Source organism: Balearica regulorum, chromosome Z (genome assembly GCF_011004875.1).
Source record: "Balearica regulorum gibbericeps isolate bBalReg1 chromosome Z, bBalReg1.pri, whole genome shotgun sequence".
In the NCBI taxonomy this organism is placed as follows: Eukaryota; Metazoa; Chordata; class Aves; order Gruiformes; family Gruidae; genus Balearica; species Balearica regulorum.
The window spans coordinates 31906299-31918672 of NC_046220.1; the positions used below are offsets into that span (position 1 = coordinate 31906299).

Consider the following 12374-nt stretch of genomic DNA (forward strand, 5'->3'; position numbering starts at 1 on the left):
AAAGAACCTTCATATAAAATGGATAGTGAGGTGATGCTTTCCTGCTACATTGAAAGGAGATTTTTAGATTTTTTTTTTCTTCAATTCTGAAGATAACTGAATCAAGACCACCAGCTTAAACAAACCTGATGGTCATTACTGTTAACATGAGTATTTGTGATGACAAGTCTTGTCCACTAAAGTATAATAGTTAATGAAGTCTGCAGCATCTTTGGTAGCAGCAGTCACTTTAAAAATCTAACAGAACTTGACTGGTTGTCTCCTACAGTATCTATCAATTATTTCAGCTCATACATTTCTTCAGCCTAAAACTATATGTCATAACATAAGACCTAAGCTGCAGTTAGACAGACTAAACCTGGGACTACCACCAATACAGGTAAAATGTTACTATTACACTAAATCACCTTGGGCTGCTTAATCACAAGGTCTGCCTCCAATACATCCACACACCTCTACACAAAAATGTAAGTGAAATCCCCTCCAAAAAATTTAAGTAGGAGTAAGGACTTGTGGGTTTGCCATAGTCATTTCCTATACTAATCAGCATAAATGAGGGGCAGAACTTTCTGCTGGTTTTACCCTGTTTATTCCACTGAGAAATAAAGACATCAAAAGAAAAATTAATTGACTGTGAGTATACGGAGGCATTCACTCCTCAACCCAGATGATAGCAGATTTGGTGAATTCATGTAATCTAAATGTGTCAAAAGACAGTACTGTCAAAGCTGGAACAAGTGAATAATAAAGGCTGCCTTTTTATCAGACCTGCACACTGGGAAGCAAAGGTGAAGAGAAAAGCGTACACATATTTATGTCCAGTCTTCTAGCCAAGCCACTTCAAACTGCATAGTTAGAAGAGAAATTAAGGCAAATGGGGGAAAAACCAGGAATGATAAGGATCTTCTTTTTACACAATAAAAATATATGAAGTGAAATATTCTTCAGTAGAGATGTTCTTGATGCTGGTTCTCAGATACCTTCAGGTCTTAGAGAAGAGTACTTTGATTATAACTTTAACAATGACAGATACAGAAGAGAATGTCAACATCTGCCAATCCGTCATTTGTTTCTGCTGCATCAAAATAATGTCTACATTAAAAAAACACTCCACTTACCAAGTGCACTTATAGCATCCTCAAAAAGATTTGATCGAGATGTATCACCTGTTGTACTGTAAGATGAAGACAAGTGCAATGGTAATTACAAAACTTTGGAAAACTTCCTGTTTTTCAAAAAAAAGCAGCAGCAGCTGTAACTCTTATAGCCCCTTTTGTTTCTAAAAAACCAACAAAGCTTTCCAAAGAACTCTCTCTTGGTCTTATAGTGAGACCAGATTTTATAAACTTACAAGGCTACCATTTTTAACACTTAAAGGCCAACGTTCCCCCCTACCCCCCAATAGTTTGGCTCTTGCCCGTCTGCTCAGGGATTAGCCATGTGCTTGCTTGAAGGCTTTAAAGGATGGGAAAACAAGGTGGATTTTCAAAAGCACACAGCAGTCTCACTAACTGCTTCCCCATAGTCACTGGTTTGACCTCAATAAGGACCCAAGGAGGTCAGTGACAAACACTTATTAAAACCTCAGCATCCTACTTTCCTAGGAATGTAAACTGCTAACATTTGCAACCTTCATCTCAAATTATCAAAGCTGTTAAATGATAGGGTTAAAGGCTCACCTCCATGAACACCAAGGAACACAGAGGCACAACACCAGGCAGAGGAGCACCAGTTAACTCAGTCAGAGCCAAGGGTGCCCCTTTCCTGGCTTCTCCAAGGGCTGCAACTTAAAGCATCAGCCCCTTGGTCTTGGGGTGACACCCCTGACGGGTCAACAGGAGAGGGTCTCCAGGTCTCCTTACAGATAAAGGTATTACTGACTACAGGATGGTGCGACTCACCATGGAGTGCAGGAAAAAGCATCTGGGGATTGTGCAAGACTTATTATGGGGTATCTATGGGAAGAACCAAAGGCAGGGAAAGGGAAGCATCACAGCACCCTACAGATTAAAAGGAAGGGTATAGAGAGTGAAAAGAGGAGAAAAAAGGCCAGTCACATGTAAACAGCACTTGCCTGGCCATGCCCTGCACCTGATCACCAGTCCATCCTGCCTTCTAATTAAATTCCATTTCTAACTATTTTTCATGCCGGGAGGGTCTCTCTATTCTACATGTGTGTGCGCGCATGGAAGTGCCCATAACTCAACAGGGAACTATGAGTCACAGGGATCCAAACATTTGTGGAGCCAGCAACTGCAGAGACTAGACACTTAGCAAGTCTCAGTGCCAGCAACTGGAGAAGGGGCCACAAGGGTCCAGGTGCCTGGGGTGTTACATGGATGGGCCAACCAAAGAGACTAGAGAGCACACATATCCTGTGTGGATGCATGCACTGGTATGTGTGCAATCACCAGCAGGCATCAAACTTGACTATAGTGAGTAGGGTAAGCGGCTTGAGAGCCAGGTATTGAATGGCTGCAAGTCAGAGCCAGCTGCTGGAGAGACTGGAGGGTCTGAGAAAGGAGCTGCTGGTAAGATAGTAATGCCTGGGGGTCAGCTACTAGTAAGGTCATAGGTCTCAAGCAGCTAGTGGAGAGACGTGCTCGTGTGTCCATGAATGAGGCAACTAGGAGACATGGGGATCTAGGGACTAGCTACCATGTTCAGTGCATGTCTACAGCGAGTTCCTGGATGGATCCTCTGCGTGTGTGAGCGCGCGCACCTGTGCGTATGTGTGCAAAGAGAATCCGAGTATCAGCAACTGGAGCAGGGCTGCAGGGCTCAGGCAGTCATGTGCACCAAAACTTGGGGAGACTGGGAGATCTAGGGGCTAGCTACTGGAATACACCGTCTACAGCCATCTACTGGAGAAATTCATATTGTTCATTTGTATGTTTGTACATATGTATTTTGCATTAATGGACTTTGCCCTGAAGGGGGCAAAAGGGAAGAGGATGCCACTGCTGGTGCTGTGTGGTTACTTCAGTGCTGTTTTTTTCTGCCTGTGTTGACCTATGTGGCCAGCCATACATACAGGTATATACATATTGTGTGTATGTACTGGGAATACATGTTCAGTCTTGATACTTGATAGACCTGGGGACACGCAACTGAAGCAGCCTCACATCTGTCAGGCTACCAGAGTCGGCAACTCCTATCACCAAGTGAAAGATCATCAGATAAATCTGAATCAGTTTTCAGAAGATGCCATTAAAAATCTGACAAGGCATTTACAGAGATGTATTTTTTATGCAAGAAAAAATTTGTTCCAACAAGAATGCCTCACTAGTGTCTATCACTAGTAAGATTTACAACCGAAAAAGATCAAAGCCAAAACAGGACACCAGCTTGCCTGGCCATGGCTCAATAAATCTTCACCAGCCTTAGCAATTTAACTTCTAAAGCAAATCAGAAACAAGCAGTACTCACCGAAATCAAGGCAGATGATAACTACAATGTATTTGTGAAATGATTCTCTTGCTGTTAAGTACATACATTGAGGCTCCCTTACTGCAGTTTTACAACACTACAATCTGGAAAACCTGGAAAGCACTGTTTCAATATCAAAGATTTAACCTAATCTTTGAACCTCCTGACAACTGAGCAGCAAAAACCCCCCACCCATTAACATAAAAAAATTGTAAGTTACTCAACTGATAAATGAAGCTTAATTTGTATTCCATTAAAAAGATGTCCATTTCTCAGAATTGCAAAATTAAATCATCAGTTAGGGTATTTAGTGCAAGAAATTTGTGATGACATTTCCAAGATACTAGGCAATTGCCAGTTTTGTTTCCTTATCATCAAATCAATATTTGATGGTGCTTAAATACAACCCCTTCAAAAATTAATGTCTTGTGCTCCAGTATTCACATAAATAGCACACAAACAATTGAAAACCAGTGTATGAAAAATGAAGGCTTCATGGTATGCAGCACTTAAAGGGCCATTAAATTACAGTTAACATTTTTATCTCATGCAATACTTCAGCAACTTAAAGTGAGCAAAAAAAGGCCACAGTATACAATGGGCATGAAACCTCTAACTTCCATTTGATTTTCTTAAATGTAGCGAATTGAGGCTAAAAGCTCTCTCAACTCCCAGAACTACTTACAGATGAGCCAAGGAGCATTCAAAGGGCCAAGACAAATGAGCATGATTAAAAGAAATACTATAACCTACACTTCGGAAGAAAAAGCTCTTTTCAGAAATTAAGAGACTCTTACAGCAATAAAGAACTTATGGTTCAAATCTAACCACCATGTTTCAAAATACAATCAGAGGTCTCTGAACAGGACATGACACATCGCTCCAAAGTCTTTAAGAGCTTTATGAACAGTAGATCGCCAGGCAGGTGAATATCCTCACTCGTTTCACTTTGTGAAAAGAAACCTGTGCCACAGTAACTGTGAAATGCCTAACTGGAGCACAAGTCCTGTGTCATTTAACTCTTGACTCTATAGGTTTAGTCCCAATATCCCACTTCCCACAGAAGGTGTAAGCAGGGTGGGGCATTTCTTACCATCAGTAATGTTATACTTGAGCCAGAGACTGAAGTTACAGTTAAGAAAGACAAGATATTATGTAGAACAGAGAAAATGATTGGACTAACACTGTAATGGAAAATTCAACTTAAAATCAAAACTAGAAGCAACAGAAATGGACAGGGAAGCCATTTTTGGAGGCTCATTCATACCTGTCAGTTGATGATAGGTTGACAGCAGCGGGTACCTCAGGTGGTTTTTCTGCTGGCTTCTCTTCTTTAGGAGCACTCACAGGTGCAGATTCATAAGTAACTGCATCTGGTGCTGATGGTGGAGGGATAGGAGCTGGCAGAGGGGCAGCAGCAGGGATTGGTACAGTGACTGGTGTGGGAGTTGCAGGAGCTGCAGTTGTCGAGCTAATAGCAGTAGTGGCATTTGACTGCTCAGATGTTCCAGCTGCTGCTTTGGGCTATAGGAGGACAACAGAATTCAGACACAGCACAAAGCTCCTACACTCACTGATTAAGTTCTGTTAAGTTCTTGATTAATTTCTGTTTGACATTGCTGCCTCAATATCAGGCATAACATTAAGACATTAAACTGTAAGACATTAAATCTATAATGCCTTTTATTGTGTTTAAACAGGCACCTGAGAGTACTGAAGTACTTACTTAGACACCTAAGCAGTCACACTGAGTATGAAGTGAAATGCAAAAATAAGATATAGTATTTATAGACCACAATACTCTAAATGTGAAAACAATGTTGTGCTTTACAAAAGCATACTTTTCAGAAGAAACTAAAACAGTTGTCAAAAGACATCTGAGAAGTGTAACAAGCATAAGGTTTTCTCGCCACTCAAATTTGGAAAAAAGTGATACGGACATAAATCACAATTCATTATGAATGCTATTTGCTGGCAAATGAGATGCTGAAAAATTTAAACTTAACTTACAACAAGTTTTACTTATGCACTCTTTACATTCAAAGCACTACATAAATAACACTTCGCGTACTTGAATTCAGTAGTAAGCACCAAAAATCCAGCAGACTCAAGGACTACCAACTCTACAGCAAGAAATTTAGAGTGGGTAATACTTGCATATTGGAAACATGAATTTTGCTTGGATGCAGTATTAATCCCATTATATAGAAATAACACTTTTCAGAATGCATGTGACTTCTAAGGTTCGGAATCACATTTTTGAAAGCTTTATCAATGTAGTGCCTTACCGACAAATATCCTTAAGGACTGACAAGGCTGACCCTCATCTCTGGCTTGCCAAGAAAAATAGTTGAACTTTACCAAAACACAACTACTTTTTCAAGGTGAATCACTTTCAGACAATGTTTGCTTAAACTAGGAAAAAATGTATTTCCTCCTTTTGACTGAAAAGAGAGGTTGAGAATGAATAGTTTCCAACATGATGGACACAATAAAGAACATTTTAAGAAGCATTCAAAGAAAAATACTGAAACATGTCTGAGCATCAAAGTTAGTGGTTATGCTTACATGACAGGGTATGTCTTATCCAGAAAAGAATCAAGGAAAGGTAACTAAGCTTAAAGACTTAGCAAAAAGACCATAACACTGAAAAAATGCCCAACTCAGAAACACAGGTCCTTTAATATAAAAAGGTATTGCATTTAGCAGTTCTTCATGGACATCTATGTTTCTTCTCACATAAAAATGAAAGCTGATCGCTGAAATCCTATCTGCACCTGTTTTCTTGTACTGATAGATGCCTCTTCTGCAAGCAAACCACAGACTAGAACACTTGTTTGTTCAGGAAGACAGCAATAACAGTTATGTTCAAACAGAGAATCTAATGAACCAATACCAGATACACGTGAAAGGCAAACGAATATATGTTTTCTTTGTCAAAAGGAGGACCTCTAACTCCAAAATTAACGTTGTATCTCAAGACAGAGATGAAGCCAGTTTTATTCAGATCCCAGGCATCTGGAATGCCTAGAAAATCTGTGGCTTGATTCCCAGAAGCAATCTGGCAATTGTTTAACAGGAGAGATACTTCAAATACGTGTGTCAGTCATTCCCTTTAATTTGCCATTGCAGTCATTCAAAACTCACAGGTTTGTTTACTGGCATATATCCCCTCTCTCTACTGGTTTAAGCTGTTGAGCTTGACAAAAGAAACAGCCATGAGCTTTGAAAAGCAACATGGCAAGACTGGAAGAGTTCTGCACAGAGGATTTAGTAACAGACTATCTAGGTTCCCTTCTTCCTTTTAACAATATCACTGGAAAAATAATGCAGAGAGGCAAGAAAGAAGAAACAGTAAAATCAGCCACTGACAATTTTTGTCTTTTATGTAAATACACAGAACAGCAGCAACAATCAGCACAGGCAAACTAGGCCTGTGAAGCAGTATTTTGTATCTGTTCAAACAAGCATTTATTTTTACTGTTGACCAAAACTTGCACATAATCAAATTCCACTGGTTTTACAGGTAGACATACACAGTCACTCATCACAATGAAAAAAAGAATGAAATGAATGGAATTTCCTTTTAAAAAATAAGGGCTACTCACTTTTGTCACCATAACCACCACAAAGTTCTTTTCATCTATTTTGTATTCTTTAAGAGCAGTATCATCATTAAGGATTTTACCTGGCAAATTAAACAAATTAAGATGTTATTTAACAGATCATTAGATGATCCCAGGATTCTCTCATATAAACACAGTTCAAAAAAACTCCCAAACCTGTAAAAACATATTTTATGCAGATTTATAAACACTAATAACCCTACAAAAAATGTTTTGGATATTAAGCTTTGCCAGTAGAACTACAAGTAATTTTCTTCCTATAATGTCCACATTACTAGTTAGCTTGAAGGCTTTTGCCCTAAGTGTTGAAAATCCTTCAAATCATTTAAAACAGAAACGTTAAACCTAGAGAAAGATTTATTGGACTTCTAACTCAGAGGAAAGGCTTCATCATACAATAATCTTACCTGAATAACTTATGCCTGCTTACACATTCTAGACACACAACAAAATCCCTTCCTGCTTATCTTCTGTTTGCCCGTTAGATGTCATAAACTATAGTTCCCTACCACAGACTAGGCATATCTGCATTAGATAAGTTTGTCACTTTGCAACTTTAACAATCCTCTTAAAAGAAGGCTAAAGGATTAGAAAAAGCTAGAACCATTCCATAACCTGCTACCTTGACAGAAGGATGAAAAAAATGATCAGACAAAATCAGAAAGATTTATTTGTTGTACTCCTACTTTTTATGTTTCATAAGCAGAGATGGTACTGTAGGAAAGTAGATTTGCCTCACATCTACAAGAACTCAGAAATGCTTTAAACCACATAAGACTTTTTTTTTTATTTTTTTAAGGATAAGCTGATTTAGAGGCAGTACCATAAATCAGAAAATTAAGTCCATATTTCAGTAAGTTTTATAGTATCTACTTCTACTACAGAATTTTCAGGAAATATTTTACTATTTTAATTCGTTCAGTTTTCGGAAGATGTGTCAAGGACTGCTTCCCTATTTCAAGAGGAAAATACACATTTTCATAACCGTCCTCAGTGCTAGTGGAATACACCACTTAACTGTAACTAGGAGGACACATCCTTACCCTTCTGACTGCAAGGAAATCAATCAATTCATATGCATTATGGCACTTGGAACGCAAATGAAGTGACACTGTCCTACTCTCTACTAGCTCCACCAGTCTTGCAGGTCAAATGCTCAAGAACGTATTATATGTATGGCAGTAGTAGTAATACTATAGATGGTGCAGAATCTGACTCAGAATCTACGTAAGTTTACTTAAAATTTTCTGGTTTATAGGCACTTTGGAGAAGGAGTACACATAACGTATATATGCAGACACCCTATCTTCTTAGGATACACCACTCTCAGGGATTCTAGACTTTACACTAATACAGATAACACCACAACAGATCTACCTCACTGCTGAGTAGCATAACCTTTCTTTAAAAAACTTTGCAAGCATTTTTAGTAGTAAATCATACACTTTTAATCAGGTTCAGTTGGGCTATCACTCTGCTTTACCAAATCATGAAAATTCTAAAGCTCATTTTAATAAAATTAAAAATGTCATTGATACATCCTTGTTGTACTCTTGTCCAAGAAAAAAATACCATCAATCTTTGGATGGTCTTCTATTCTAAATCTTATTTCCTACTACTTGTGTGGATTATAGAATGGCAGAAATAAATCCTGGCTTCTGAAAACATTGAAGTCCTATCATATGATCTTATGCAACCCTTGATTTTTTTAATCACAGAAACACAATATCAAATGCATCATGCAATTCTACATATTGCATAAGGCCTGCCTTGTTCATATTTCTTTACTGTATATGCAATTTTTACCGTCATGTTCTTCATGTGTGTCCCCTTCACTGAAGTACTCTCAAGAGGAGAGTCCACTGGTGGTCATCACTCTCTCATGGAGAGAGTTCAGCCATGGCGCCCACCAGGCAGAAAGCCCTAAGCTCTGTGCTCACCAGAAGGCGTGTGGCAATGCAGACAGAGCTGCCACAGAAGCGTGCAGCCACCCAGCTCTCAGGCTGCTGGGAGTGCCTGAGCTTGGCACTGGCAGGGGAAGGCACTAGTGAGATTGGCTGCCTGAGGTGTGACCAGGTGGGCGATCTGCTCAGCCTGGTGGCAGAACTCCGTGAAGAAGTGGAGAGGTTAAGGAGCATCAGAGAGGCTGAGAGAGAGACAGACTGGTGGAGCCAAGCTCTGCCCTCCCTGAGACAGAAACAGGGACAGCCAACGGACCAAAGCCAAAGTGAAGGGGACCCTGTATCCTCCCCTTGCCAGGCAGAAGGCAGCAGCCTTAAAGAGGGGAGTGAATGAAAACAAGTCGACACTCGGCGTGGCAGGTGAGCCTTCTCCTCCTCACCCACCTCACCATCCCACATACCCCAGTGCAACAGGTACAAGGCTCTGGCTGTGGAAGGCCACTCAAGCGAGGATATGGATGACAGTCAAGCTACACCAGAGGTAGCACATAGGCCCAAAAGGCCCATGCCTTGGGTCATGACCACCCCCACAAAGAAGAAAAGGAGAGTTACAGTTGTAGGGGACAGCCTTCTGAAGGGTACAGAGGGCCCAATATGCAGGGCAGACCCTCCTCTCAGAAAAGCCTGCTGCCTCCCTGGGGCCCACGTCAAGGACATCGCTAGGAAACTCCCCAGCCTGGTACACCCCTCTGACTATTACCCACTGCTGCTCCTCCATGTGGGTGGGGATGAAGCAGAGGCACGCACCACGAAAGCGATCAAAAGGGACTTCAGGCTCTTGGAACTGTCACTGAAGGATTCGAGGGGGCACAGGTAATATTCTCCTCCCTCCTTCCAGTTAAGGGCAGCAATGCTGGGAGGAAAACAGGCGGACACAGTCCATAAATGCATGGCTCCGTGGCTGGTGCCAACACCACAACTTTGGGTTCTTTGACAATGGGACGGCCTACACGGCACCAGTCCTGATGAGCCCTGATGGGATTCATCTCTGTCAAAGGGGGAGGAGGATCTTTACCCAGGAACTAGCGGGGCTCATCAACAAGAGCTTTAACATAGGCTCGAAGGGGGAGGGGGATAACATCAGGCTTGCCAGCAACGTGTTGTGGGATGATGGGCCCAGGTTGGAGGGACGGGGTGCTGGTGAGGACCCTCAGCCTACTGCTCAGAGACATGCTGGACGCACTACAGCACACTCAAAGCCTAGGGGAGATGAGCCAGGGGCTCCGGATGCAACAGGAACCAACGGGGTAACACTGGGAAGAAAGATCAAAAGAATTCCAGACACCCCAGCCAATAAGTCAGCCTCAACGGGGGCACAGCTGAAATGCCTCTACGCAAACGCACGGAGCACGGGGAATAAACAAGAGGAGCTGGAGACATGTGTGCGCCTGCAAGGCTATGACCTTACTGGCATCACAGAGACGTGGTGGGATAGCTCCTACGACTGGAGTGTTGGGATGGAAGGGTACGGGCTCTTTAGGAAGGACAGGCAGGGCAGACGAGGAAGGGGCACACACCCTCTACATCAATGATCAGCTGGAGTGCATGGAGCTCCACCTGGGGAAGGATGAGGAGCTGACCAAGAGCCTATGGGTCAGGATTAAAGGGAGCGCTGGGGCAGGGGACATCATAGCAGGGGTCTGCTACATGCCACCTGACCAGGGGGACCGAGCAGATGAAGCCCTCTATAGGCAGACAGGAGCAGCCTCACGTTCACAAGCCCTGGTCCTTATGGGGGACTTCAACCACCCCAACATCTGCTGGAGGGACAACGCAGCAGAGCGCAAGCAATCCAGGAAGTTCCTGGAATGTGTCGATGACAACTTTCTCCTCCAAGTGATAGAGGAGCCCATGAGGAGAGGTGCCATGCTGGACCTTATCCTCACCAATAAGGAGGCCCTGGTAGGGGATGTCAAGCTCAAGGGCAGCCTCGGCTGCAGTGACCACGAAATGGTGGAATTCAGGATCCTCAGGGCAGCGAGGAGGGCGCACAGCAAGCTCACTACCCTGGACTTCAGCAGAGCAGACTCTGGCCTCTTCAGGGATCTGCTTGGTAGAATACCATGGGACAAAGCCCTGGAAGGAAGAGGGGCCCAAGACAGCTGGCTAATATTCAAGGGTCACCTCCTCCAAGCTCAGGAGCCATGCATCCCAACAAAGAGGAAGTCAGGCAAAAACACCAAGAGGCCCCCATGGATGAACAAGGAGCTCCTGGGCAAAGTCAAACAAAAAAAGGAAGCCTACAGAGGGTGGAAGCAAGGGCAGGTAGCCTGGGAAGAATACAGAGAAACTGTCCAAGCAGCCAGGGATCAGGTTAGGAAAGTCACAGCCCTGACAGAAATTAGTCTGGCCAGCGATGTCAAGGACAACAAGAAAAGCTTCTATAGGTATGTTAGTGAGAAAAGGAGGACGAGGGAAAATGTGGGTCCCCTCTGGAATGAAACGGGTGACCTGGTTACCCCAGATATGGAGAAGGCTGAGGTACTCAATGACTTCTTTGCCTCAGTCTTCACTGGCAAATGCTTCAGCCACACTGCCCAGGTCACAGAAAGCAGGGACTGGGAGAATGCAGAACCGCCCACTGTAGGAGAAGATCAGGTTCGAGAATATCTAAGGAACCTGAAGGTGCACAAGTCCACGGGACCTGATGAGACGCATCCGCGGGTCTAGAGGGAACTGGCGGATGAAGTGGCCAGGCCACTCGCCCTCATATTTGAGAAGTCCTGGCAGTCTGGTGAAGTTCCCACCGATTGGAAGAGGGGAAACATAACCCTCATTTTTAAGAAGGGTAAAAAGGAAGACCCAGGGAACTACAGGCCGGTCAGTCTCACCTATGGAGCAGACCCTCCTGGAGACTATGCTCAGGCACATGGAAAATAAGGAGGTGATTGGTGACAGCCAACACAGCTTCACTAGGGGCAAATCGTGCCTGACAAATTTGGTGGCCTTCTATGATGGGGTTCAGTGTTGGTGGACAAGGGAAGTGCAGCTGATGTCATCTACCTGGACTTGTGCAAGGCATGTGACACTGTCCCGCACAACATCCTTGTCTCTCAATTGGAGAGACACAGATTCGATGGATGGACCACTCGGTGGATAAGGAATTGGCTGGATGGTCGCACTCAAAGAGTTGCGGTCAACAGCTCAATGTCCAAGTGGAGAACGGTGACGAGTGACATTCCTCAGGGGTCGGTACTGGGACCGGCACTGTTCAACATCTTTGTTGGCGACATGCACAGTGGGATCGAGTGCACCCTCAGCAAGTTTGCTGATGACACCACGTTGTGTGGTGGGGTCGACATGCTGGAGGGAAGGGATGCCATCCAGAGGGACCTTGACAGGCTGGAGAGGTGGGCCT

General features: G+C 43.2%; 1 protein-coding gene across 2 annotated transcripts in view; it reads right to left on the reverse strand.

The window, feature by feature from the left end:
* RAD23B (RAD23 nucleotide excision repair protein B) overlaps window positions 1-12374 on the reverse strand; it is a 49876-nt gene that overhangs the window by 13202 nt on the left and 24300 nt on the right. For both annotated transcript variants that reach the window (XM_075740867.1, XM_075740865.1), the window contains exons 3-5: window positions 7038-7117; window positions 4697-4953; window positions 1119-1174 (exon numbers count right to left, since the gene is read on the reverse strand). In XM_075740867.1, the coding sequence (XP_075596982.1) occupies window positions 1119-1174; window positions 4697-4953; window positions 7038-7117 (393 nt within the window). The remainder of the gene's footprint in view (window positions 1-1118; window positions 1175-4696; window positions 4954-7037; window positions 7118-12374) is intronic.